Below are 27,706 nucleotides of genomic sequence, written 5' to 3'. Positions count from 1 at the left end.
GAGCGGATTATCAAGTTCCTACTTAGCTCAGATTCTATTTACCAGCGCCTATGAGGGGCAATTGCCTCATCCATGACGTGGGTCAGACATGGAAATGTAATGCCAAGTGGCCTTCGATCTCATATTTACTCATGAATAGATTCATCGTCTTAAACCCTGGGAATACCATATTACAACCATCCATTAAGTGAGTCCGACTCATTAACCATAATTTAGCACGTGGGATAAATTGACCATAATCCAGAGACACTAAATGAACTTTACAGTACTTAAATCTTGAGAAAGGATTCCCGCGTGAAATGCAGAAAATTGTTCAAACAGAGTGTACATTACATAAAAGAGTCCTATCTCAAATCTGGAAACGTCTGCTTATCAAAACACAACTGCCAAGTAAAAATTCTCTACTAGATAGAGTAACATTAATCTGGCTAAGATCGTTGCTTCCTGTCATCTTCCTCATCATCATCAGAATCGCCACTCTCCCGAAATCGCGGATTCTTCTCCTGTCACATCAAAATGATGTCAAATTGAGGGAGAACAATAACCAAAATATTACAACAAAAGCACACAACATGCCTCTTCCAATGTCTAACAACTGTGGCAGTTACCAACTTGTTGCAAATCCAATGAAATGGAAGCAGATTTGCAACATAGCTAGTGAGGTTCTAACCGAGTGGCATTCTATTGCTGGTTCAAAACTATTTCCAAACCCCTCTTTGGCCAGGGTTCAAGCTCAGGCCATCGAGCATTTCAGAAAGGGTTCCCTTCAGGGTAAAACCCTACTATAAAAAAAAAAATAATACTCTTTGCATAAGCAGTGCAGCAAGTTCTTAGTGGATTGGCAGTTGGAGCCATTCTACAAGAGAATGCAGAGGAATTAGCCAAAATCATCTTGTGGGAATTACCGGTCTGGAGTCGTGATCAGAGATTCTCCTGGATTCATGATCTGAGGTTCTCTTTGAGGTCTCATGCCCATGGCCATCATCATCTCGGTGTCGCTTCCGTTGGTAATCTACAATAGAAGAAACCAATTAAACAGAATCTCTGGCCCTATGACAGTCTCATGCAGTTCAAAAATTGCCAAAACTCTTGTATAAACCGCAGGTACATCAATAGCAGAACTGTTTTTAGAAAGGAGCTACCTCTACGATAAGAGCCCCCATGACCATGGCTTCTACCATGTCGACCATCTGCAGGACTAAAACAGTCAGAGTTTGCAGAAGCAGATATTATTAAGGATAACAGATAGGAATTTAAGACTACAATAAAGCTTTTCAAAGGTCCCAATATGCAACACCATATATTGTGCATGACAGAAGACCAGAACAGTCTGTTATTCTAATGGTTTCCAAGAGCTCCAGAAGTGACCTTGTAATAAGATGGGCGGTTTACGCTTCTCTGTGTCATGCAAATGGGTCACTTTAGGACCAGCAAAATATCTAAAAATCTATATTTTCTTGATGAAAAACAAATACAGTTTGTATGCTGGAGAGTAGTTGCAATGGAACCATCATCTCTCAGCACACTGCAAAAACGGTGCACTCAAGGTAAGGGCTCGTTTGTTTTCAGAGATAAGATAAGATGAGTTGATATTAAAGTTAAAAAGTTGAATAAAATATTGTTAGAGTATATTTTTTAATATTATTGTTATTTTGGGATTTGAAAAAGTTGAATTGTTTATTTTATTTTGTGTGGGGATTTGAGAAAGTTGTAATAATGAGGTGAGATGAGATGAGATGTTTTTGGAAAACAAACAAGGCCTAAATCATTTATCAACTGAAAATATTTAGAACAAGGTCTAAGGTTTGAACCTTTGGACACAAACAATTCTAGGGCCACATCCCATTAGTGAAAAGCCAATGATTTACCTGATCCATGTGATGAGGACGCATTACAAGGGTCCGGGGTTTAACCAGGTTAAAGATATGTTGGGTTTGCATGGTCTTAGAGATTCCTCATCATCCAAAAGTATTTAGAACAAGAACCTTCCCCAAAGGCCATGCTTTTACGACGGCCGGTTAACCTTTTTTCCATAATGCTTGAACCTTCCTGCACGCCTTTGTCCATTTTCTATTCCGTACTTCTCTTTAATAACAATTGCAGGTGCATGTATCCATGTATGTTTTGGTAAAACAATTTATCGACATATCAACCAAACAATTTATGGCCGACAAGTGTATTATATAAGCAAATTTTGACTGTGTTTGCAATTGCATTTTAAACAACAGGCCAGCTGCACCCAGACCTATCTACTCGGCCCATGGTCAGAGGCAGCCTTGGGGTACTGTATGATTGGCTGTGGCTGACCTAACTAGGCTCAGTCCAATGTATCAGATATGAAATTCCTAACTTGACCAACTCAGAATACACTTGTGGCCACAATGTTCAAAATACGCCTAAGATATGTAAACAAGATAGGATCTAATTGACTACCAGCAAGCTCAGTTCTGACTTTTTCTTTCTCAACATCTTTCTGGGAAAATGCCAGGTCATGGAAAAGGAGGTAAGGTTTGGGCAAGGGAGGAGCGAAGCGGCGCCGTAAGGTCCTCCACGATAACATCTAGGGCATCACCAAGCCCACAATTCGCTGTTTGGCTCACAGGGTTGGTGTAAAGCATGTCAGGGGCCTGATCTATGAGGAGAGCATTTCTCAAGATTTTCTTGGAGAATTCATCTGCGATTCTAGGAGGAAGACCGTGACAGCTATGGATGTGGTTTACACCTCAAAGAGACAGGGATGGGCCCTCTATTGGTTTGGCGGTTAGATTGTATACTTTGGTGTTTTAAGATGGTCAGGGCTTAGTGGTGCTTGTATATCATGGCTATAGATCAAGTTTCCATTGCTTTTTTTGTTGTTTCCTGGTGCTTCTTTACTTATCTTTTTTCTTTTTTGCTACAAACTTTTTTTTTCGATAAAAAAAAACAAAAAAAAAGATAAGCAAACAAGCCAGACTGGAATGTCAAGCCAAAAAAAGGCCAAGCTATGAACTATAGTCATAGTTTATAAGCTAGAGACCTGTACATGGATTAGCTTTGAATAACTTACACTGAGGTGGCATAACTGGCGGGAAAGAGCCCAATGAACCGCCACCATAATCTACAAGCTGCCTTTGCGCTTCCAGCTCCCTCTGAACTAACTTTCCATAACCTCCTCTAGGTAAAACATTTATTAAGGAAACCACATGAACTAAGTATAAGGTTATTTCCAGCTCATGATTAAGAATAACAAAAGTACAAGGGCATCAAATGGTCAACATTGTGGAACAATCTTTTTTTTTTTTTTTTTGATAGGTAAAGATTATATTATATTAATACGAATAGGCAAAGCCTAAGTACACAGGTAGTATACAAGAACATTGCAGAACAATCTTTCTTCAAGCACAAGTCAAATGAGATTAATTTACAAGACATGGATATATATATTTGAAGAATGCAAAGAAAGTACAGAAGAATAAGTCATTTATGTTTTGGTTGGCAGAGCTAATATTTATCACATACATCCCAACACCAAAGAATGCCAATCGAAAATGAAATTAATTTCCACTAGTTAAACTTATCTATAAAGTCAAGCATGCTCATTGAATGGAAATAAAAGTGAAGCAATTATCTTTTATCAGTTATCATCAGGCTAAACGTAAGATCAAAACTCAACTGTCACATAGTTTCCATTAAGGGCAAAATGAAATGGCTCAATGTGATGGGAAAAAGGTAATATGTAGAAAAGTATAACAAGATTTAGAGAGAATGAGAGGAGAAGGGTAAGTTCCTAGCATTGCCACGAAACCATATTGATATGCTCAACTCCAACACCCTTGACCTCATGGAATTATAGTTCCTAAGATTAACCTAGAAAAGAATTCAGAGTAAATAATTTATGCCCATTTCAAAAAAGTGGCTCCACCAAGTGAATTAGGGAAAAAATAACAAATAGCTTGAGCTAATGCTGGTTTAAACAAAGCCAACAACAGCATCTAGTTGAAACAGGATATAGGATCATTTCATGGTAGTGCACACTTGGCAGAAGGGAGGCTGAAAGGGAGGAGTGGAAGGATCATTATTAGTGCAACTGCAAAATATTCAACCTCTTCTTCAATTGACTTTAGGTCAATAAGATGGGGGATAACAAGTTCCCAGCTTGCGGAGTGGCATACCTAAAAAAGAAAGGTTTTGGAAGAAAGAAAAGAAGGTCGATTCCCTCAACCGATTAGCATCCACATAAAACTTTTATCCATCAACATAGATATTTCATAGTGAATGTTAGCTAAAATTCCAGCGAATCGTCCTCTACACATTTTTGCTATTTGTGTTAGCCCGGATTGAGTAGTTCTTGCACTTTATAATGATTCCAAGGGATTCCAATTGTAACATTGACTAGTCCTATTGGATTATAAACCCAAATGTGCTTTGGGCTTTCCTTGACGCATTACAATCTAAATAAAAACCCATGGCAAAAGCTCAATATATTAACTGAATATAAAAATAAGCAAACAAACATTTTTAATAACCATAACCTGTTCAACAATACAAATATCAAACAACTTTCCTGACCCCTACTAACCTCTGAAAATATCAGCACTACCATGAAAAAAGACATATTATGACATTGAAATTACATTAAATAAAAATAAAAAAAAAATAAAAAACAGAAGGATATCAGGATCATAATCAGTACGATATTCATCTCGCACCTGCATGGAAAAAGATAAGACTCAATTAAAGCAAGTAAAGACGTAGATATCAGGCAATATATGGCAAGCAAAACAGCTCACCTGTCCACCACTTCGACCACGGCCCCATTGCCTACCTTCCTGGAATCCCCAATCAAAATCCACACGGATAGGACGATCATCAAGAATCGTTCCACTTATATATTTGACAGCATCCTCGGCATCGTCTCGAGAGTAGTAACTGATAAAAAACAAACATAACAATCAACAATAGATGTGATTATAAACAATAAGTTATTGCGCGCACCATCCATCCATCTCCACAAGTCATAACCAGTCAAAAGAAGCCATATAATTCATGAAAAATGGCACCGCGATCAAGAAACTTTTTTTTTGTTTGACAAGTAACCATACTGAATTTCATTAAAAAGCACTAAAGGATACTATCCAAGTACACTAGAAGTATACAAAAGACGCCTATCTAAGAATGGGAAAGAGAACAAGAGTCCAAAAAAGTTACAAAGAAGAAAATCTAGTAGTGTTGTGGGTGGTTGACTATTGGTAAAATCATACAAGCATAAAGAGTTTTAGCTCTGGTAGTGTTCTCTCACAGTCCTAAAAAATCTGAGCGCTTTTGTTCCAAATACCCACTCATTATGCACATCGGAGCCATCTTCCATATATAATTGTCTCCTGGTCTACCTACCTAAACCCCCCAATAGATACACCACCCTTTGGGGCATCAGCCACTCAAATCTCTAGGAGCTGAAAAATCGACACCCACAAAACCCTCTAGCAACGTCAGTGGAGCAACAGATGGTCCAGTTTCTGTACTCTTATTGCACATGGTATATGGCCATAAGATGCTTCTTCCTTAAGTTTTCCTTAGTCAGGATCTTACAATGGGCTGCTGTCCATACAATAAAAAAAAAATAAAAAAAAAAGCCACCGTAGGAAAAGAGTGTTCAGCCATAAAATGCAATATTTGATGGAAAGATCTAAACTCAATTTTTTCTGTTTGAATGAATCCACCCCAATTGATCCTTGCAGTTTTTCTTCACTCTGGAAGAATCCATCAGTCTTGAAGCCTACCTTACAAAATAATATTATCAATATTAATGGGTAGATTTCCTTTAAGGTTTGATCTCTGCACCATAAGTCATGCCAAAAACAAATTCTAGACCCATCACTCCAACTCATATCTAGCGGACCTAGAGAATTCTTCATGAATTTTTTCCATACACCTAACCCAAATGGTCCATTAATTGCATTGAGCACCATCTGCCCCACATATCCCAAACTTAATTTCCAACACCAATAACCCGCCTCTACTTGAGATCCTCCTGATCATGGCATGGGTCTCGCCCAGAAGAGGAACAAGAAGATGAAGAAGAAGAAGAGGGACGAGACGGAAGTGCAGTAGGGAGAAGAGGAAGAGAAGAAAACTGTGTAGAAATGTAGGGGCTTTTTTTGTATAGGTAGGGTGGGCGAGCAGGTAGATATCCTACCCACCCCGTTTAAAAACAATAATTGAACAATCCATCCCACATGCCCGGTACCCTACAAGTCGGGCGAGACGAAAGGGAAGGCCAGGTGCCGGGCACCTGGTGCCCACCCCTAACCACAGCCATTTCCCTAGCAATGCTCGATTTAAACACAATCAAGTTTTCAACCCCCAAACATGAGCACGTACCATAGACCAATTAAATAGATGGTATTTGGATTGGATTCACCATCTACATCATCCCACAAGAAATCCCTTTGAATTTTCTCAATCCGTTTGCCCACACCGAATGGGAAGGGAAAAGGACAGAATATGTAAAAAAATAGTGATGGAGCTCTTTATTTGTGTAGGGGTCGCAATATATGACACGACTCGTGAACCCGACATGAAATAACCAGTCATGTTAGGGTTTTAGGATCTGGCCCATTCAATTAAACGGATCGTTAGAGTGGACCCATATAGTCTAATACTCATGACTTGACGTGACATGAACACAAACACAACCCGCGAACACGAATTGCCACCCCTATCTATGTGATCCATCAGCCTTTAGACAAATAAAGTTGCTTCCATTCTGCCAATCTCTTTTCCATCTTCTCAATGATACTGTCCCATATATACTTTTCCTCATATGAAGCCCCTAGTGGAAGATATAGGCAAAGGCGTCACCCTACATCCAAGGATACCGGACAGTGCCTAAATGTATTCCCAGTAGAAACCAACTTTGATTCTGCCCAAATTGACTTTCAAGCCTAAAACAACCTCGTAGCATAGAAACAAAAAGTAAATGTCAAAAATATTTTGGATCATCCTCATAGAATAACAATTTCGGCAAAAAGGATATGAGAGACCAGCAGCTCATTCATGTTTCTTTGTCCCACTGAAAAGCCTAATAGCAGTCCCCTATCCACCACTACACCTAACATTCTACTCAAAGCTTTCTATGACAACTACAAAGAGAAAGGGAGATTATGGGTCCACTTGATGCAAACCACAGAACCTTTTGATAAATCCGAAGGGTGAACACTGAGCTATCCACTCATGCACTTTGCCCCAAAGCCACATCTTCTTGACAAGTATAGCAAGAAATCCCAATTTGTGTGATCATAAGCCTTCCATAGGTCCCCTAGTGCCCTTGACCAGATTCTGCTGTCTAGATTCATTGGTAATGAGGATTGGTTCTAGTATATGTCTTTCTTTTATTAATGCATTTTCGGCCCAAGATATTAGCCATCCATATCCTGTCGCGTCATTCCCTGCGAGCCTTTTACCCATTCTCATTTGATCACGTTAGAAGAGCAAGTCTAAACGCCATTAAAGGCTTGCAATGGTTCAAGGACATAACTTTCCTCAAACTTTCTTTCCATCCAAATGGCATCATCCCTGCCAACAACCTCAAAACTTATGCCGTCCATTTTAGGGCGCCAACAAAACTATTCGAAGTATAGGCAATGGTAGAATTATACAATATGCCAAGTTACAATTGTATGGTCTAATGAGACAACCATTAATCATCACTAGGGATCTAGTGCAATTATTCCTCCTATTCGAGTTAGCCACTCAATGGAAGAACTTGGTGTTTCCATCGCCTTCCCTGAACCATTGGGTCCTTGATTTTTCTCCAATTCACTTCTTCCATAAGATTCCATAATAGCATCTTCCTTGTGCAAGACTTCTCCTTGGATAGAGCTTTCTTTTCCACAATCCAATCAAGACCACAAAACTCATTCAATAACATCGATTTCCAACTCTCTATATGACCAAATTTATCCCCATTCCATTTTTTAAGATCTTCTTTCAAGGCTTTCAACTTGCTTGCCAATACAAAGCAATACCCTTTGCAATCAAACACCAATGGGAAATTATCCAATAGCAATCTGGGAAGCCTCTTCTGATAGACATCTAGAAGACTATGTTTGCATCAATTGTTGTAAATAAGGCTGACAGCTATCCTTCAAACCCATCACAAGATAATCCCACAAGCTTATGAAAAGTTCTTACCTTTTACAACACCCAATTCGAGGTACCTGGACTCAGGGGCTCAGGGGGCCTACTGTGCAGTGGATCTAGTAGTTCAGCTCATTCTCGTCAATGAGAATTAAATCAAAACAGAAAGATGTTTGTTTTATGGGGTCTTCTAATACAGCAAGCTCTTCGAAAGTTCCCGAAATCACCCCCCTCCCACTTCTGCCTTCCCTAGTCCTCATTTCCCCTTTGGTTACCTTCTACAACTCCATTACAATGCCCGTCAAATCAGCATTCCCATTCATTAAACCTTGGAAAACCAGCACCTCTAAGTTATCCCCAAAATGCTTGTTTAGAAATTTTTGCTCCACTCTCACTACCTACTCCATTCTTATCAGCAACTCTCATGCTTTTAGGTTATGCACGCCTCACTTGCATTTGTTGCCCACACTCTTTATTTTGATAAGTTAGAGAGAGAGAGAGAGAGAAAGATGCAAGTACCCTATTTAATTTTCTTGTGGGATCCCCAAATATTTCTAGTTCTTGAAATATGCCACAGACTAATAAAACAGAAAAAAAAAAAAAAAAAAGAACCATGCCAGATACACGATTACCGTCTGCATTACCATTAACAAAATCTTACTCTTGGAAAAAATTATTAGAATAAATTTCTTCGAGTCCACCATTTTCTTTTTTTCTCTCCGTACACTTTTCCTCTGTTCGTTAGTTTGAACTGTGTTGATGTCTGTGGGAGATTGACTAAATGATCTGTGAGTGTATGGATAGGAAAATGGTAGCTCCGAATGTTGTTAACATTGAATTTAAGTCCTTTATGGTGGTGAGAGATGGTTCTAGGGTGCTTATCACTGAACGTGGCTGGAAGTTTGTAAAAAAACTACACTTGGGATCAACTGCAACAAACTGGTTCATCAAGGCACTAGATAACTGCTTGAAGTTGGGGAAAAGAGAGTTCTACACAGCTCATCGGGAAGGAGATAGGGGCTTCATAGCTCAAAGATGTTCCAATCCTCAAGGAGCATTAATGGCCTTGGTGGAATATAAACAGGGGGGTCATCGGAACTTTATTTTTATTCCTGAGGATCGAGAGAGAGCGGGATGGAGGAGGTTGGCGGAGGTTTTGAGGGAGGCTGGTAAAGTAGGGCGTGATGTTGGGTCGGCATTGCCAGCGTCGACGGCAGCCTGGTAGCTTTACAGAAACCGAGCTTTCTGAACATTGCTTGAGGTACAGTTAGACTGGGCTCTAGCTCTAACATGCGTAGAAGGGATGGTGGTTTGGTTGGGGTGCAGAGGAGTTGGGAGGATGGCAGGGGACGTGCTGGCCTCAACAAGGAAAGCATCGTTCGTCTCTTGTCAGAAATGCAGGCTCAAATCTGTACTCTGCAGAGTAATATGGAGACAGTGAAACGCAGCGTTGAGGAGGGGGGGTGGAGGGAGTTGGGCTTGGTTCAGGTTGAAGGGCTTAGTTCTAAAGGGATAGGGCCCTCTGTTGATGGGCTCGTGAATGCCCAGCAACCTAAACTGCAGGCCCAACAGGCCTTCTACGTGACTCAACAGGCCCAGCCTATCAAGCAGCAGGTCGAGGGGAAAGTTTGGAGACGTCGGCCATCGAGAGCCGAAACTCCATCATCGTCGGGTGGGTCTCAACCCCCACCGTCAACGATGGGTTAGGGGTCGCCGTCATAGGTCGACTTATGGGGTGCCGGAATATACATCGGCAGAGTCCCGAGAAACATAGGAGAGCAAGCGACGTGATGGGAACATCTGTGTACCTGCTATCCAATCATCGAGACCTGCACGGAAAGGTGCGACGTAGGACGCCGACATCCCTTCGACGTCATTGCAGCGGCTCTGTCCACTGGGGACTGAAGTTTCAGGGGAGATGGTTGCGGATCCAATATCGCAGAACATTCCCTCATCGGGGAAGTTGGGGTGCGCACAGACCATGCCGCCGATCACAGTCGAATCTCCAGGCGTAGCTCAAGCAATGCCCCTGGCATTGGAAGTGGCAGAGGGGGTTTTGGAGGCGATGGAGGTCGAAAAAGATGGATTCTTTGGGAAAATTTTGGAGGATGGGGAGTTGGATGAGGGGTGTATCACTCGGGAGTTGTGGGTGGTGGATATGGAAGGGGGGTTTGATGGGGTCTTGGATCATCATCAGTGGTGTCGAAGGAGGCTGACTCTATGGTTCAATCAGTGGATCAGCTTATGGTCAGTAGCATTGAGGGTGATAAGGATGAGTTGGAAAGCCCTACCTCGTTACGCACTATCACTCCAAAGCCAGTTTACAATTTAACAGCCGACTGGCTGTTAAAAAAAGTAGAGGAAGTTCAAGAGTGTGTGGGAATATCGTTTGCTGGGTATGCAAAACAGTTTAAGGCCCTTTTGATTGCGATGGAGGCAAGGACACCTACAGTTCTGAAATCAGCAGTGAAACGGAACCGGGAGTTGAAACGTCTCAAAAGCTCTATTAATTACGATAACAAGGAGGGAAGTGTGGGGAGGGAGAGGTTGAAGGGATAGCGGACTTCGTCATTTAATGAAGCCTAAAATCCTTTCTTGGAATGTAAGGGGGATCAATGACGTGAATAAACGTCCCTGCATTAGATCCCTCCTCCGTAGTTGGAAGGTTGACACTGTCTGCCTTCAAGAGACTAAGTTGTGTGGTGTTGATAGATACATAATTCATAGCTTGTGGGGTTGTTTTTTTGTGGGGTGGTGTTATTTAGCTTCATCGGGAGCTTCGGGAGCTTCGGGAGGTGTGTTGGTGATGTAGGATAAGAGAGTGGTGGAGATGGTCGAGGATTGCATGGGGGTGTTCTCAATGGCTGTATCTTTTAAGAACATTGAGGATGGGTGGATGTGGGCATTAGCGGGTGTGTATGGGCCCAATGTAGATAGAGATAGAAGCTTCTTGTGGGAGGAATTGGCGGGTCTTCATTCCTTATGGGTTACCCTGGGTTTTTTGCGGAGATTTTAATATTGTTCAGTTCCCTAGTGAGAGGGCAGGGGCTTCGACGTTGTCAAGTGCAATGGAAACCTTTTCAAAGTTGATCTTTGATCTGAATCTTGTGGATCTTCCGCTAGTTGGGGGGGCCTACACTTGGTCCAATAGCCTAGGGGGATCCTGGCTGGACAGATTTCTAGTCTCCTCTTCTTGGGAGAATCAATGTCCGGACCTATGTCAGAAAAGACTGCCACGTGTTTGCTCCGATCATTTTCCAATGTTGCTTGATTGTGATGGTATTCGTGGGGGTAGACGTTCATTCAAATTTGAGAATATGTGGTTGGAAGTTGAAGGATTTGCGGAGAAGGTAGGGGCTTGGTGGGACAATTATTCTTTTGATGGTACCCCTAGTTTCATAGTGGCGGGTAAACTTAAAGCCATTAAGTATGATTTAAAGAAGTGGAATGAAGAAGAATTTAGACATACGGAAGTGCAGAAAAATATCCTTTGGGATGAGTTGCAGGCTTTGGAGGAAGGGGTAGTTAATGTGGATTCTTTATTAAGGAAGAAAGTGGTGGTGACCGAAATTAAGAAAGTTTTGTTGTTGGAAGAAATATCTTGGAGGCAAAAATCAATGGCACTTTGGTTGAAGGAGGGGGATAAATGTACTAAGTTCTTTAACAAGGTGGTTAATTCACATAGGCGCAACAATGCTATTGAAATCATCCATTCCGGTTCAAATGTGTTACATTCTTCCGAAGAAATCCAAGACCACATAGTGCAGTATTATGAGGATCTCCTTGCTGAAAAAGAAGAATGACGTCCCAAACTAGATGGTTTACTCTTTACTCAACTGGATTCGGATGTAGCAGGTTGGTTGGAGAGGTCGTTTGATGAAGAGGAGGTGCATCTCGTGGTGAGAAGTATGTGCAGAGACAAAGCCCCGGGTCCGGATGGCTTTTGTATGGCTTTCTTTCAAGAGAGTTGGGACATAGTGAAGGAGAAAGTGATGCAGATTTTTCATGCTTTTCATTCTAGTCAAAAGTTTGAGAAGTAACTAAACGCCACCTTCATTGCTCTCATTCCGAAAATAGTTGGTGCATATGAATTGAAAGACTTCCGACCTATTAGTTTGGTAGGTGGGATATATAAAATCATATCAAAAGTGTTAGCTAATCGTATGAGTTTGGTGATGGACAAACTCATTTCCTCAAAATCCATTTGTAAGGAGTCGGCAAATCCTGGATTCAGTTTTGATAGCAAATGAGTGTTTGGATAATCGGTTGAGAGAAGGCACCCCAGGGATTCTTTGCAAGCTCGACATGGAAAAAGCCTATGACTATGTGTGTTGGGATTTTCTACTCTATATGCTTAGAAGATGTGGTTTCGGGGATAGGTGGTGTGAATGAATTAAACATTGCGTCTCGACCGCTCGGTTCTTGGTCCTAGTAAATGAAAGATCATGTGGTTTTTTTCAATCTTCAAAGGGTTTGAGACAAGGGGACCCGCTATCTCCTTTCCTTTTTGTTATTGTAATGGAGGCATTAAGTCGTATGGTGGAGGCCGCCGTAAGGAGGGGATTTCTTGCTAGTTTTTCAGTGGGCAGCAACAGTAATACCAGCTCCATTTCTCACTTACTATTTGCAGATGACTCATTTTTTGTGATGCTGTCAATGGCCAGATTCAAGCTTTAAGGGCAGTTTTGTTGTGTTTTGAAGCTGTTTCGGGACTCAAGGTGAACTTGGGGAAGTCGGAGTTGATTCTGGTGGGGGAGGTGAATAATATAGCCTCTTTAGCGGAGTTACTAGGTTGTAAAATTGCCTCTCTCCCTATGAAATATCTTGGACTCTCCTTGGGGGCGTCCTTCAAAGCAAAGAGTATTTGGGATGGAATGGTAGAGAAGGTTGAGCAACGACTATCGGGTTAGAAGCGGATATATTTAACGAAAGGGGGGAGATTAACCCTTATCAAAAGCATTCTTTCCAACCTTCCCACTTACTATCTCTCTCTATTTCCATTATCGGTGGGTGTGGCAAACCGGATAGAAAAGTTGTTTAGAGCTTTCTTGTGAAGTGGCATAGGGGAGGAACCCAAACTTCACCTTGTAAGTTGGCAAAGGGTGAGCTGTCCATTTGCGAATGGGGGGTTAGGGGTGCGAAATCTGTGTATTTAACAAGGCAATATTAGGAAAGTGGTTGTGGAGGTACCATATGGAAGGGAACTCGCTGTGGAGAGAGGTTATTGATCATAAGTATGGTTTTGTGTGGGGGGGATGGTGCTCTAAGGAGGGTAGAGGGTCTTATGGAGTGAGCCTGTGGAAATTCATAAGGAAGGGTGGAACACCTTTGAAAAACATCTCAAGTTTGAGGTGGGCGATGGAACACGTACCCGCTTTTGGTTCGATGTATGGAGTGGGAATAGTCCTCTTTGCATGGCTTTCCCAGTTGTTTTTAACTTGGCTGGAAATCAGCAAATTCCAGTTTCAGAAGTTCTATGTCGTGCCAATGGGATGATCACTTGGAATGTCACTTTTACAAGAAATGCTCAAGACTGGGAACTAGAAGAGCTGGCAGATTTTTACAGTTGCTTGTATTCAGCAAAGCTAGGGGTCAATGGGGGTGACCGTATGTTGTGGACTCACACGAGGAAAGAAAAGTTTACTGTTAAATCCTTCTACAAGATCTTCACAATCCTACAGCCCACTTTCTTTCCATGGAAGAGTACATGGAAGGTATTAGTTCCATCTAAAGTTGCTTTTTTTACTTGGACAGCTGCTCATAGGAAGATTTTGACGGTTGATAATTTAAGAAAGCGAGGTATGATGATCACGGAGTGGTGCTACATGTGTAAAAAGAATGGGAAATCGGTAGATCACTTGCTCTTACATTGTGAGGTGGTTGGGGAGCTATGGGCTGGTATTCTTAGTAGCTGGGCTGAGTCGGGCTATGCCCAAGAGTGTGGTGGATCTATTAGCATGCTGGAATAGATCTCATAGTAGTGTCCAACTAGCAGCCATGTGGCGGATGATTCCTTTGTGCTTAATGTGGTGTTTATGGTCGGAAAGGAATGACAGGTGCTTTAATAACAAGGAGCGTATAGCGGGGAAAATCTGGAACTTTTTTGTATTCTCTCTTTTCCAGTAGTTTTCTGTTATTGTATTGAAGGAAGGGAATGTTCATGAGTTTTTATCTTCTTTCTAGCCTACTAGAATTTAGTTAGGTGTCTCATTTTGTATACTTCCTGTGTACTTGGGCATCGCCTAATTTCATTCACATCAATAAAAATTATTACTTAGCAAAAAAAAAAATTCTTGCGGGGTCTTCCTACTGCATGATCCACAAAGAAGGGTCGACATCAGCTTCCTCAACTTCCATTGTTATTTCCTCTACACAAACAAGTCCTTAATAGAGTATCGTCGGTACTTTCTAACAACAAACCCATATCTTGTTGAGCTTCACCTCAAAATTAGATGGTTAAGAGGGGATCAAACATCTGAAATGCTTCATATGATCAATATTGAGAGCCAATTGACTAGTAGCAAAATGACGTATTTATCTAAGATGGTAGGATCACCTTGATCAAAAGTACCTTTAATTTCCTAAATATTTATTGTCGTTGTTTCCCCTTCCCACTAGCGTTGCCAATAATTACAAGGTGAAAAGTTCAAAATCACCTGGTAAAATGGGCCAAGGTTTCTAATTTGCTTTTGTTCAATTGCGCCCTTCTAGGGAAGTGACTTTTGCATGACTAGCATGAGAGGGAGGCCTTTTAAAAAGCCTTGGTGGATTCAAAATCTGGTTGTGGATGGGGTGGGTACCATTCTAATGAGGTATATAGGCTGCATAGGGTAGGGATACAAAATAACGTCAAAAGATGAAGAAAGCTTATTTAGTCAAGCTAAACTTGAGGTGGGTTATACTCTAGGAATAGATTCTAGCATGACTTATGATGTCATTATAGGGCCCTCAAGCAAGCTTTCCTAGAGGTTTATAGTATTGCATGTGTAACAGGCTTTAGTGGTCGCATGTGTAAGGAGCTTCAATGGATGATCTATTGGTGATCTCCAATTACTCCAATCAGTGAAAAGTTAGTTTTTTCAAGCCGGGTCATAATTGATAGGTTGATGTCTTCACAAAATTCTTCAATCTATTGTACTCTATTAGATTATGTCTTGGAGGTTCGGGTGATTTTCTTTCTATAAAGTCCTTATACCTTTGGATGGTAACTTCTTCCTATAAGGAGTATTTGGTAGACAACGATGCCCAAGAGATTTGCTTTTATGTGTGGACAGCATCCCTAGAGGAGATCCTTACCAAGGGTAACCTAAGGAAACATCATATTATTATGACAGATTGGTGTTGTATGTGCAGAAAGAGTGGTGAATTTGTAGACAGCCTTTTACTCCACTATAAGATCATCAATGCCTTGTGGAGTGACTTTTTGGGTCAATTTGGGTTAGTTTGAATTATACCCAAAAGAATATTAGACCTCTTTGCTAATTAGAGCATTATATGCTCATAAATATATATATATATATATAGAGAGAGAGAGAGAGAGTTATATGGCAACCCACAAATTACAGCAGTGTTGAAGATGGTCCTATCTATCTAATGTGGTGTATTTGGAGAGAAAAGAAAGATAGAAATTTTGAGAATCACAGGCAGATGATGGAGGAGCTTAAGACTTTGTTTTCCTTTACTTTTGTTCCTTTTCAGCAGCTTCTATATTTAATGGACTGAGTTTTCATTTTTCAAGTTAGGTGCTTCTATACATCATGTGTACTTGGGCTACACCTTTTGCATTTTTCAATAAAAGAAAACAAAAAGGGAGTAGCCTTAGTACTCAGGAGGTATAAAAGAGAAGCACGGGAGATGTAAAACTAAAAGAGATGCACAATAAGAGACTAAGATCTAAAGGAAATTCATATGCTCACCAACAAACTAGATTTTGTATGATACAACAAGGATACACAAAAAGTAGCTTACTGGTAACTTGATAAACCAGCCCTGAACTACTAGAAGAAGGAGAGGTATATTATAATCAGAATAGAAAAGATTCAGGAAAAGGATGTGCCAATTTCCAGTACATTTCAAGTTGAACAAATCAAGTTAAATTTGCTTTGTAAACACTCCATTCAGATTACCATCAATTCTTAAAAACCCTGGCACGAGTTGACATGCAGTGAAAACAAAAAGTTTACTCTTAACCCCTAGGAGTTGCCTCAAGTGGTAAGGGTCTTGGTCTTGGTAGTATGCCTATGCCCCCTCCAAGTCTAAGGTTCAAAGCCTTGGCTGTAAACAATTTCTAGGGGCCACGTCCCATTGGTGGAAAGTCAATGATTTATCTTATCTGTGTGATAGGGACATGTTACACAGGTCCGGGGTTAACCCGGCAAAAGACACGTTGCGGACCCTCGTCATAAAAAAAACATTTACTTGGAAAAACTCCAAAACATATGATAATGGAAATACGATGTGAAGTATGAACGTGGAAATTTTGGAGAAACATGCTAGAAAAGTTTCAATCTTAGGTTATGTTTGAGTAGTGGGGTGATCTCAGATATTCTGTGAATAGTAGTGAAAAAGTAATGATAGAATATTGAATAGTAGTGAATAGTTGTGAAAAATAGGTGAAAAGTAATAATAAAATAATGAATAGTGGAGTATTCTCCACTACCAAACCTAGCCCAGGAAATCATCATAATAGACACAATAAAAAGTCTCATTAAGAAATTACTTGAAAGTATAACTAATATAAGTTGAAATCTTCAACAGAATGGGATATATTATTTATGGGATGGGATATTACTTGAAAATTACTTGTTGACCACATGAAGTCCCATTATGGGATGGGATATTTTCAATGCCAACTCATTAAGAAATTTCATATTGACTACATATCCCATCACAAAGTTACATTTTGGGATATTAATAAAATTTTGGCCCGAAAACTGAAGGCATTAAAAAGGGATCTAAAATAGCAGAATGAAGAGACTTTTGGCAATGTTGAACAATAGGTACAGGCACATATAGAAGAATTATGAGATTTGGATAGTACAAAAGAAACAAGAGCTTTAATTGAAGAGGAACGAGGGAGGAGGAACTAAGTCAAGCTTGAGCTGGAGAGGATTACATTATTATAGGAGGTGTGTTGGAGGTAAAAGTCAAGGACCAGTGGGTGCCCAAAGTTTTTTCACAGAATGGCTAACTCAAATCATAGAAAAAACTCAATTGAGATGTCCTAGTTGATAGCTCCATACCTACAAATCAAGATGTGATTTGTAATCAAATTATGCAGTTTTTTGAGAGATTACTTACTGAGCAATTTTCTTGGAGACCCCGATTATATGGGATTTCTTTTGATTCCATTGGATAGTAGGAGGCTGAGCGACTTGAGAGGCGATTAAAAGAGATGAAGGTGCTCAAAGTTATGTAAGCTCTGAATGGTGAAAAGGCTCTGGGCCCAAATTGTTTTACTTCTGCTTTCTTTCAAGAGTTTTGGGATGAGGATATCATGCGTGCTTTCCATGAGTTTCATGAAAGTTGAAAACTTGAGAAGATGAGAACAGCTTAAATGCTACTTTCATTACTCTTGTACCAAAGAAAATTGGGGCGGTGGAGATAAAAGGCTTCTGGCCTATAAGCTTGGTGGGAGGAATGTACAAGATCATCTCAAAAGTACTTGCTAATAGGTTTGAGTTCAATGGTTGAGAAGATTATTTCAAAACCACAAAATGCTTCTATCGAAGTAGACAAATTTTAGATTCCATTTGTATAGTTAATGAATGCTTGAATAATAGACTTAAAGCTGGAATTCCTAGAGTGTTATACAAAGTGGATATCGAGAAGGTATATGATCATGTCAATTGGAAATTCCTTTTATATTTGTTGGAGAGATAAGGTTTTGGGAAAAAATGGCGACTCTAGATGCAAAATTGCATATCTACTCTGCATTTCTCAATTTTAATAAACACCACTTGTAACAAGCTACTCCCCACGGTTAAGAAATACGTCATTTTTTTTAGAAAATCACGGAAGCCAGAGTCCTACTATTGAACTTGACTTTAAAATATTTTCTTATAATTGCGCCAGATACAAAGATTCCTTATAATAAATAAAATCATTTTGTATTAAAATACTGAAATCATTAATGAGAGTGCACTGAAGCATTTATTAAAATTTCTCAAAGTCCGTGCAATAAAAATCATAACTTAAAATCTTTGTACATGATCTAGGCCACTGTCACGCATCCCTAGACTAATTCTCATCCTGCAGCTCTACCTTCATAAATATTCTGACCTAGGGTGGTTTAAAAACATAAAAACGAACTAAAATGAGTCGATAACTCAATAAGAAACTCATTATAACATAAACATACTTAACATAAGGTTTTCATAAAATATTTCATGCTGAGAATTAAAATCATAATTGTTCATAAATATGTTGATGACATGCACGACTTATCTGAATTAACAGACTTTTCTAGAATCGCTGATTTGATCTGATAAAATACTATGATGGACCACGCTTGAGTCCGTGGCTTGCACATCCACTCTGACTGCATTGGTACCATGCATCTGAATGGCCATATGATTAAGCTGATTTATATCTTACACTTGATTTTATGAAAGTTTACGTGTCTTATGCAACATGAGATGCATGAGATACATATTTTTTTTGATAAGTTGCATGAGATACATAATACATACACAACTATAATATGCGGAATGAAACATGATGAATGACATGCTTGCAAATATCATGACATGCGTAGTACATAAACATTGGCTTCCAAATAATTGGTTTTAATAATAATATATATAACTAGCTAACGTGTACTAAACCTAGTTTATGATCAAGCTACTTACCTCTCAACGTTAATCCAATATTTTTGGCATGAGATCAATCACGTGAACTAGAAGGAGAGAAAACGTGAAGGATGTTGTGAGAGGAATGAGGCAGTCTACTAAATAGTGAACGTGGGACACACACAGTGCTTAACTGGGTATCTTGGGTTCAGCCACTGCACTAATGGAGATTTAAGGTTTTTTTCCAAATAACACATGAAATGGAGATATTTATAGAGAGATTTGGGAGAGGATGCCAATAAGTTTGATTTCAAGTTAGACTCGGTCGCAATCATTCAAGAAAAAAGTTTGAATTTAAAAACATGATCCTGTAGTTCATTCGATGTAGGATTGACAGTGACTGAGACTGCGTAAGGAACTTCAATCAGTGATATTTTAAATTGAAATAAATTTCTAATGGCCAATCTTTAAATTCTAAAATGAGTCTAACTCGTTCAATAAATAATAAATGGGATTTAACCTAGTTATTGAGCCTAATTAAAACTCCTAATCAATCTCAATAATTTATTACTCGTGAGCTTATCCAATATGGCCCATTAAATATAATTTAGACCCAATAAAAATTATCAATATTCCGACTTTAGAATTATTGGGCCAGGTCTTTACAGCACTCTTTCCGGTTTCTTTGGCAGTTAAAAGGCTTGCGATAGGGGCACCCCTTGTCACCTTTGCTCTTTGTTATTGTCATGGAAGCTCTTAGTAAAATATTATTGCATTGATTGTTGGGAGTTTCATCATTGGCTTCTCTGTGGGGGCATAAAACACTCCAGAAATAAATTTATCTCATCTTTTGTTAGCAAATGACATAGATGATCCAAATCAACTACCTTGTTTGTGAGCTCTCTTCCTATGTTTTTTTTTTTTTTGGTTAGCAGATGACACATCTATTCCTATGTTTTGAAGCGGTATGCGGGTTAAAGATAAACTTAGGTAACTCATAATTGGTCCTAGTGGGTCAGGTGGCTAATGTGTAAAATTTGGCAGGTATCATGATATGTAAGGTGGTGGGCTTCTACTGGGGACCACTTTTTAGGCAAAAAATAATAGGAGATGGATCAAATATTAGATTTTGGCAAAATGTGTGGTGTCGGAATAGGGCCCTTATGGAAGTGTTTCCTGAGGTGTATGATGTGGCACATACTAAGGAGGCTTCTATAGTGGATAATTTGGTGATTTCAAGTAATACTAGTCAATGGAATGTTAGCTTCAATAGAGAGGTACAAGATTGGGAGATGGATGATTTTATTGAGTTTTTTAACATGTTAAATTCCACTAGAATAAGAAGGGGAAATGAGTACAAGGTTCATTAGATTCCATCAAAGAAGAGGTTATAAAGTATGCTCTTTTCATAATATTCTATGCGCTCATTATATTAATTATTTTCGATGGAAAAGTATATGGTGGACAAAAGCACCCATGAGAGTTTCATTCTTTGCTTGGACAGCCATGATTTGGAAGATCCTTACAATGGATAATTTGAGAAAGAGAAATATAGTTTTGGTAGACTGGTGTTGCATGTGTAAGAGGAATAGGGAGTCAGTTGATCATCTTTTACTTCACTGTGAGATCGCAAGTGCATTGTGGTGTGATTTCTTCAATTGGGTTGGAATGGCATAGGTAATGCCTAGAAGAGTAGTGGAGCTTTTCTATGCTTGGAGAAGGCGTGGCAGCCCACAAAATACATATCGCAACAAAGTGGAAGATGGTCCCTATATAATTCCTCATTTGGAGCATATGGACTGAAAGAAAGGAGATAACCTTTGAGGATTGCGAACGGACGACGGAGGAGCTCAAAAGTTTCTTTATTCACACTCTTCTCTCATGGACTTTATCTATAAACTTTAATGGTCTTAGTCTACATGACTGTAGAATCTTTTTCTTCTACTAGCTGGGTATCTCTCATGCATACTACCTATATACTTGGGTTGCACCATTGCGCTTATTAATAAAATCTTATAAAAAAATTATCCAAAAATGTCAACAATTATGAAGAAGAGCGGGGCCTTACAGAACAAAACAAAAGCCGCAAGGCGTTTTCGTGTTCTTATCCAAGCCCATAATTATCTTCTTAATCTCTCCAGCTCGGGAGAAAAGCTCATAAACTTGTTCTTCAGTTGTATAAAAAGACATATTACCCACATAGACGGTAATTGATGTCTGAAGTGCGTGTTCAAAGTCCTCTTGCGATCCAAGGAATCTTCTATCCCTATATGCTGAAAGCTTTGATGGATCCTACAATTTATGAAAAATAAGATAATCAGCAAGTTTGATAAGCAGTGAAAGGAACAGTGATTAATAAGATGGAGCACATAGCACAAGAGTATTCATGTAATGTTTTTTTTTTTAGCATAATAGTCTGGTAATAAATAGTTTACATACTTTCATTTTTAATACAAGAACTGATTTTTCCTTTTTTTCTACGGGTTGAGGGGGATAGGGGAGCTTGAAGGGGTGGTAATGCGCAATTTTACACAAATATCACAAAATAAAAAAAGTGAAAATATATTGAATAAGAAACCTAGCAGACAAGCACTAACAACATTTAAGGCCAGTTCTGGTTCTCTTAGAATTTGAATAGGCTCATTCATACTTTACACGCATATAATACAGGAATTCATTATTTTGAACAGTGTTATTGGAAAAAGTTGGACCTATTTCGATGTGGTCGCATAGATTAGTCCATAAAAATCCATGAGATGATTGTTTCAACTTTTTATGACAATAGTTCCAACCCTTGAATTTACGGAACAATATAATACAAGACGATGGTTACAAGGTCTGTAAGAAACTAGCATGACAAGGTCAAGATTTTACGGAACGCCAACACAGCCCCTCTCAAAATACAAGTAGAGACAGTATTTCAGAAATGCACCCGAGTTCCTTGGTAGCATATTTTTGTAACTCAACTAGTCCCACTTCAATTGACAGGACTTCTTCCACACTCCCAAACAACTTACTATGGAATTTCCAAATAATCCGAAATAATTATACGAAACGTATAGTCATTCATGGGTATTATTATAAGTTCGGAAAAAAATGAAGATGGCGAAGTTGCCTAAAACAAAAGCAGGGCACCAACTTACCTTGAAAAGGGAAGCCATCCCCCTCCAAATCTTGCAGCAGATTGCCCCCAACTAAAATTACAAAAGAACAACAGCTTTACAAATTATCAAACAGCCACAGCAATTTTCACAAGCCGTGTGACCAAATGTGTGTGCGCGTGCGTGCAGTAATTATAAGCAATCATGACAATATAAAATTTCGTGAAGATTGTTCTAGGCCGAAATGGGAACCCTAGCTTCAATAAAACCCTACCTTTAAAGAAGAGCAGGCTCAGATAGAGAGTAGCCGAAGAGCTGCTGTCAGTCGGAGCTTTCCGCTAATATGATTTTAGGCTCCATCGGACTGGGCTTGGGACTCCCCCTCATAAATTCCCGTTCTCTGTTGAAGTGTTGATACCAGGATTGTAAGTTTTTTTTTTTTTTTTTTTCATATTATATTTTCATAAATAAAATGTGATGAATTGAAATAAAAATTAAAAGTTGAAGAAAATATTATTAATATATTTTTTTAATATTATTTTTATTTTAATAGTTAAAAAAATTAAATTATTTATTTTATTTTATTTAAAAATTTAAAAATATTATAATAATTAAATTAAATAAAATAAAAATTTTGTGACAGTAAGCAAAACCTTAATAGACATTTAAGTATATATATTAATCAATATAATTAGAGGTGATAAAATTAAGATATTATTTTATTTTTACATATATTTAGCATTGTTTTTCTCATTTAAAGGAGTAAGAGATTATAATCTAAAAGCCAAAATGTATTGTCGAACAATTTATTTGGTCACTAATGAGAGAATTTGAAAAGTTGGCCTATGATTATTACATTATTATCTTAAATTTATGAAAAACAATTACATAGGTACGCAAAATTTTAAGTTTATTTCAAACAAACAAAAAATTCTATACCACAAAAAAGATTTTCATAAATTATTTTTTATTTTATTCCAATATATGCCTCATGAGTGAAAAGAAAAAACTTTTAACAAAAGCATTATTATAAATGCATGACAAATAAAAATTTTATTAAAAGGAAAAATAGAACAAACATAAATAACATGTTGAAACAATTTAAAAAATTTGAACATTTGTGCTCGAGTTCAACTACTAAAATAAGTATCAATATTTATAGAGCTTGATTTGAAACTTATATAAATATAAACATTTGCACTCGAGTTTAATCTAATAAGAAGGTATAAAATATGTATAAGATCTGATTCAAAACTTATACAAAAAAAGGTTTACCATTCCCTTCGAATTATATCTTATGTTAGGGCACTTAAATCTTTATGTGTCTTTATTTCTTTCAAACTTGACGCAATTCTTATATTTTCATCACTATCATTTCCTTCATTTTTCAAAAGATACAAATAATTTTTCATACAAATTAGCAAAATAAATTTGTATCTAGCTAACAATCATGTTACCAACTTGTTCATATCTCATTACTTTAATGAAATAATAATGCCTTTGAAGTAAAATATTATGTACAAAATTAAAAAATTCCTATAGTTTGATATGTAGTAATTAATTTAATCTTCTTAAATATGTACTTTTCTTAACCTTATCATTATTCTCAATAATAATTTATGTTAGATTTAGAATAGATAATCCAAGGTTTAAAACTCTTAGTGCAAATTTGGCATGCTCATGTTTCTCTAAATTAGAGTTCATTCTGTACGGGAAACCTTGTAAAGATATTTGTATACTTATTGCAAGAAAAACGTTTTAATCAAATTAATACTTTGAGTTCAACACTCATAAACAATAATAGAATTTAAACCATTATAGATGAACGAATAGTGTCATTGAGATCCCTCATTTGAGAGTGAACCTTAACACAAAATATTCTCTCCAATTTTAAGTTCTATGGATGAACTAGTTGTATCATTAGAATTTTTCTTTGGAAATAAACTCTGATATACAAAGTGTTCCCTCCAACCTCAAGTTATGTGGATGAACTAGCAATATCACCAGAATTCTCCTTTGGGAGTAAACTCTAGCATACAAATTGTTCACTCCAATTTTACTTTAATGGATAAACTAATAATGTCATCAAAATCCTTATTTGGGAGTAAATCTTGACACACAAATTGTTCACTTCATCATACTTTTCTTTACTATGGAGTTTAATGGTTTTTTCAAAAAAATTATAAAAAAAAATCTTATACTTTTGGGCAACAAATATTTTCCTTAATTTTGGTGCAAACCATTTGCCCGATATGGGATAAACAATTATATATGTATGGTCAACCATACAATAAAAATCATAAAACCAATAATTGAGAATTTTATAAATAATTATAACTAATAGCCATAATTTAAGTCCAAATAATTCATACATTTATATGGATAACTATACAATAAAATTCAAAGATAATAATAATTAAGAATTTTATAACATATAGCCATAATTCAAGTACAAATAATTCATATAGTTATATGGCCTACCATAGAATAAAATTCATAAGAAACAATAATTAAGAATTTTATAACTAATAGCTATAATTCAACTTTAAATAATTCATACATTTATTAAATAATAAAGTACATGCTTTGAAAGAGAAGAGAAAGAAAGAATTATTTTTCAGATTTTTTTAATAAATAATAATATAATAATCTAAACAGTCTAGGTCTGGACGAAACCGGTCTGAGAACCTAGACTGCAACCTGGTTTAGTGTAATGGATAGACGCGGGTTAGGCTTATTGTACAAGCCCGACTTTACAACCCTTTCCTTCCTCTTTTTTGGTTATTCTCAGGTTAGGCCACACAGTGGCCCATTGTGCTAGCCCGTTGTTCCTTTGTTTTAATTTCCTTGGACTGGGCCAAAGCCCACGGCCCAGTATGGGTCCAAGGTCCAAACAGGTTTTAAGAAATCATACCCTACTTCTTCTTTCTTCTTCATCCTTAAACAACGTCGCCCCATGTTTCATATCTAATTTTCCTTCAGTTTGGCACAGCCATGGCCGTCGCCGACGAGAAGAAGCCGACATGCCTTTCCCGGCCTCCTCCCACCACTGATGTCCACCTCTTTCCTTCTTCTTCTTCTTTTTTTTTTTTTCCTTTCTTTTCTGAAACCCATCTCACAAATCTGGCCACCACCCAAAAGGTGTTTTACATGGAGTCGACGACGACTTTCCATATCGGGGTACCAGCAACGGTACTCCGACCACCTTACGCCGCCCCTTCTAGACTAGGGCTGAGCAAAAATCCGACAATCTGCCTCCGATTTCGACTTTGAATCCGCATTTGACGTGGCCCTCCAACTCCGCCTCCACCTCTGATTTTATACATATTTTTTAAAAAGATGTGTTTTTCTATATATTAATTATTTAAATTTTATACAACTATATTTTATATAGTTAGTTAAACTCAATAATATACTAGTTAAATAATATATTTATATTATAATATATAGACTAAATTGACTAATAATAGTTTAGTATATGACTATATGTGAATATCATACTATTACAAATTTACAATATTACTACCATGTAACACTAAATTACTAATGTATAAATATAATAGCATATTATACTAATGTATATATAATATACTATAAACACTAAGATGCATAATAATATCGACATGTAATATTGTAATACTAATGTATAAACACTAATCTATAAATTTATAATAACATATAATACTAATGTATAATAACTAAAGTATTATTCATATAAATTACTAATAGTATTAATTACTATATATAAATTAGTAAACCACCTTAAGCCTATATATAAATTACTATATAAATCACTATAGTATTAATTACTAATACTATATTACTATATGATACTATTAACTATAGTGATATACTAGTATTAGACATTAGTGATTAGTGTACTAATACAATCAGTGATATAGTCAGTATAATATTTATACTAATACTATTATATAGTTATACTAAATTAAAATCACTATAGCAAATACTAATATATAATTATGTTAATCACTATAACTAATACTAATACTAATATAGACTATAGTTATAACTTATAGTATTATAACTATACTAAATCACTATAACTTATACTAATATAGTTATACTAAAATTTAAATCACTATAAGTAATACTAATATAGTTATATTACTATAGGGTACTATTAACTATAGCGATATACTAGTATTAGTAATAGTATACTAATACTATTATATAGTTATACTAAATTAAAATCATTATAGCAAATACTAATATATAGTTATTCTAATCACTATAACTAATTCTAATACTAATATAGACTATAGTTATAACTTGTAGTATTATAACTATACTAAATCACTATAACTTATACTAATATATTATATAGTTATACTACATCACTATAACTTATACCAATATAGTTATACTAAATGACTATAACTATATATAGTATTAATATCACTTTTAGTATAATATATAGTATTAATAATAACTAATACTAATATATAATACTATTAGTATATTACATATATTTATATATATCAAGTATAAGATATTAGAGATTTAATATATATATTATATATATCAAGTATATTAGTGTATTACTAATATTTCGTATACGGTGCCCTTTTTTTTAATAGTCATATATAATAATATATATCATATATTCTTTTATGAATCTTCATATATATATATATATATATAATATAAAATAGATTCATATTAATTAGTAACTATACTACTATACAATACATAATTGATAATACGGTGCCGTTGGGGACCTAGGGTACTGAACTAATTAGGTCAGGTGCGGGTTCCTCGTTCCCGAATGAATCTCGAATCATCTTCAAAGTTCAAACTCGCGCAGCCCTCTCTCGTCGCTCCTCTCGCAGAGCCCCTTTCTCGAGCAGGCGCAGCCCTCTCTTGCTAGTCGCTGACTCGCCGCTCCTCTCGCAGAGCCCCTCTCTCGCGCATCCCTCCTCTCACGCAGATCCTGTTGCGTAGCTCCTCCCTCGTGCGGCCCTCTCGCGAAGGCCTTCCCTCGTGCAGCCCTCTCGCAGAGCCCCTCTCTCGCGCAGCCCTCCTCTCACGCAGATCCTCTCGCGCAGCTCCTCCCTCGCACGACCCTCTCGTGAAGCCCCTCCCTCGCACAGCCCTCTAGCAGAGACCTTATCTCGTTCAAGAAAAAATCCGACTCTGCTCCAACTCTGCTCCGACAAGTGGGAGTTGGAGTCAGAGCGGATTATGTACATCGCGGAGTCAGAGTCGGAGGTCGGATTCGACCTCTGACAAAGTCGGAGTCGGAGTCGGAGGTTGGGCCCTCTGACTCCGAAACAGTCGGTGCTCAGCCCTACCCAACACCAAGAGGGCCCTAGGCAGGCAATATACATGGAAAACATCGCCTGAAGTTGTTGATCTCCATAGATGAATATTCAATATTTTTTCATTTTATTTCAAAACCAAGTCGAAAATATTAAATTACATTTGAAATTGATTTTTTTTCAAATACACACATTTGTGCATAGAATCTTATTCACTTATACTTGTAATAAAATTAATAAATCCTATTTAGGAGCACTATATCACAAACAAAACAAAGGAATTAGTGATTTTATCAATAGTAAATAGAATAATGGCAAATCTTTAATCCCAAACTTTTATAAATAATTTTATCTTATAAATTTAAAAGATTTATGATATCACAATTGTTTTTAGATGTAGGTTGTGAGCACAAGGCAA

At 37.5% G+C, this 27,706-nt stretch overlaps 1 protein-coding gene and 1 pseudogene across 1 annotated transcript; one reads left to right on the top strand and one right to left on the bottom strand.

The window, feature by feature from the left end:
- Positions 1-201: 201 nt before the first annotated feature.
- Positions 202-22,429, bottom strand: LOC109001451 (nuclear cap-binding protein subunit 2-like). Its single transcript, XM_018978732.2, has 9 exons — positions 22,284-22,429; positions 22,052-22,102; positions 20,977-21,200; positions 4,770-4,908; positions 4,655-4,688; positions 3,047-3,157; positions 1,143-1,190; positions 906-1,012; positions 202-503 (listed from the first exon to the last, which is right to left on the bottom strand). Exons 2-9 carry the CDS (start codon positions 22,067-22,069, stop codon positions 429-431), a joined length of 756 nt encoding a protein of 251 aa, XP_018834277.1. The 5' UTR covers positions 22,070-22,102; positions 22,284-22,429; the 3' UTR covers positions 202-428.
- Positions 1,772-3,037, top strand: LOC109001452 (annotated as a pseudogene).
- Positions 22,430-27,706: the final 5,277 nt, after the last annotated feature.

This window comes from Juglans regia, chromosome 1 (assembly GCF_001411555.2).
Source record: "Juglans regia cultivar Chandler chromosome 1, Walnut 2.0, whole genome shotgun sequence".
NCBI lineage: Eukaryota > Viridiplantae > Streptophyta > Magnoliopsida > Fagales > Juglandaceae > Juglans > Juglans regia.
Note: the sequence above shows the minus strand (reverse complement) of the source record. Positions and strands in the feature narration are given on the sequence as shown.

What these genes read in the sequence shown, in the direction of transcription:
- LOC109001451 (XM_018978732.2), bottom strand. An exon ending in GTGGTCGAAGTGGTGGACAG is followed by an intron (nt 4,689 to 4,769) that starts GTGAGCTGTTTT and finishes TTTTCCATGCAG; the next exon opens with GTGCGAGATGAATATCGTAC. An exon ending in CTGATCACGACTCCAGACCG is followed by an intron (nt 504 to 905) that starts GTAATTCCCACA and finishes TTGATGTGACAG; the next exon opens with GAGAAGAATCCGCGATTTCG.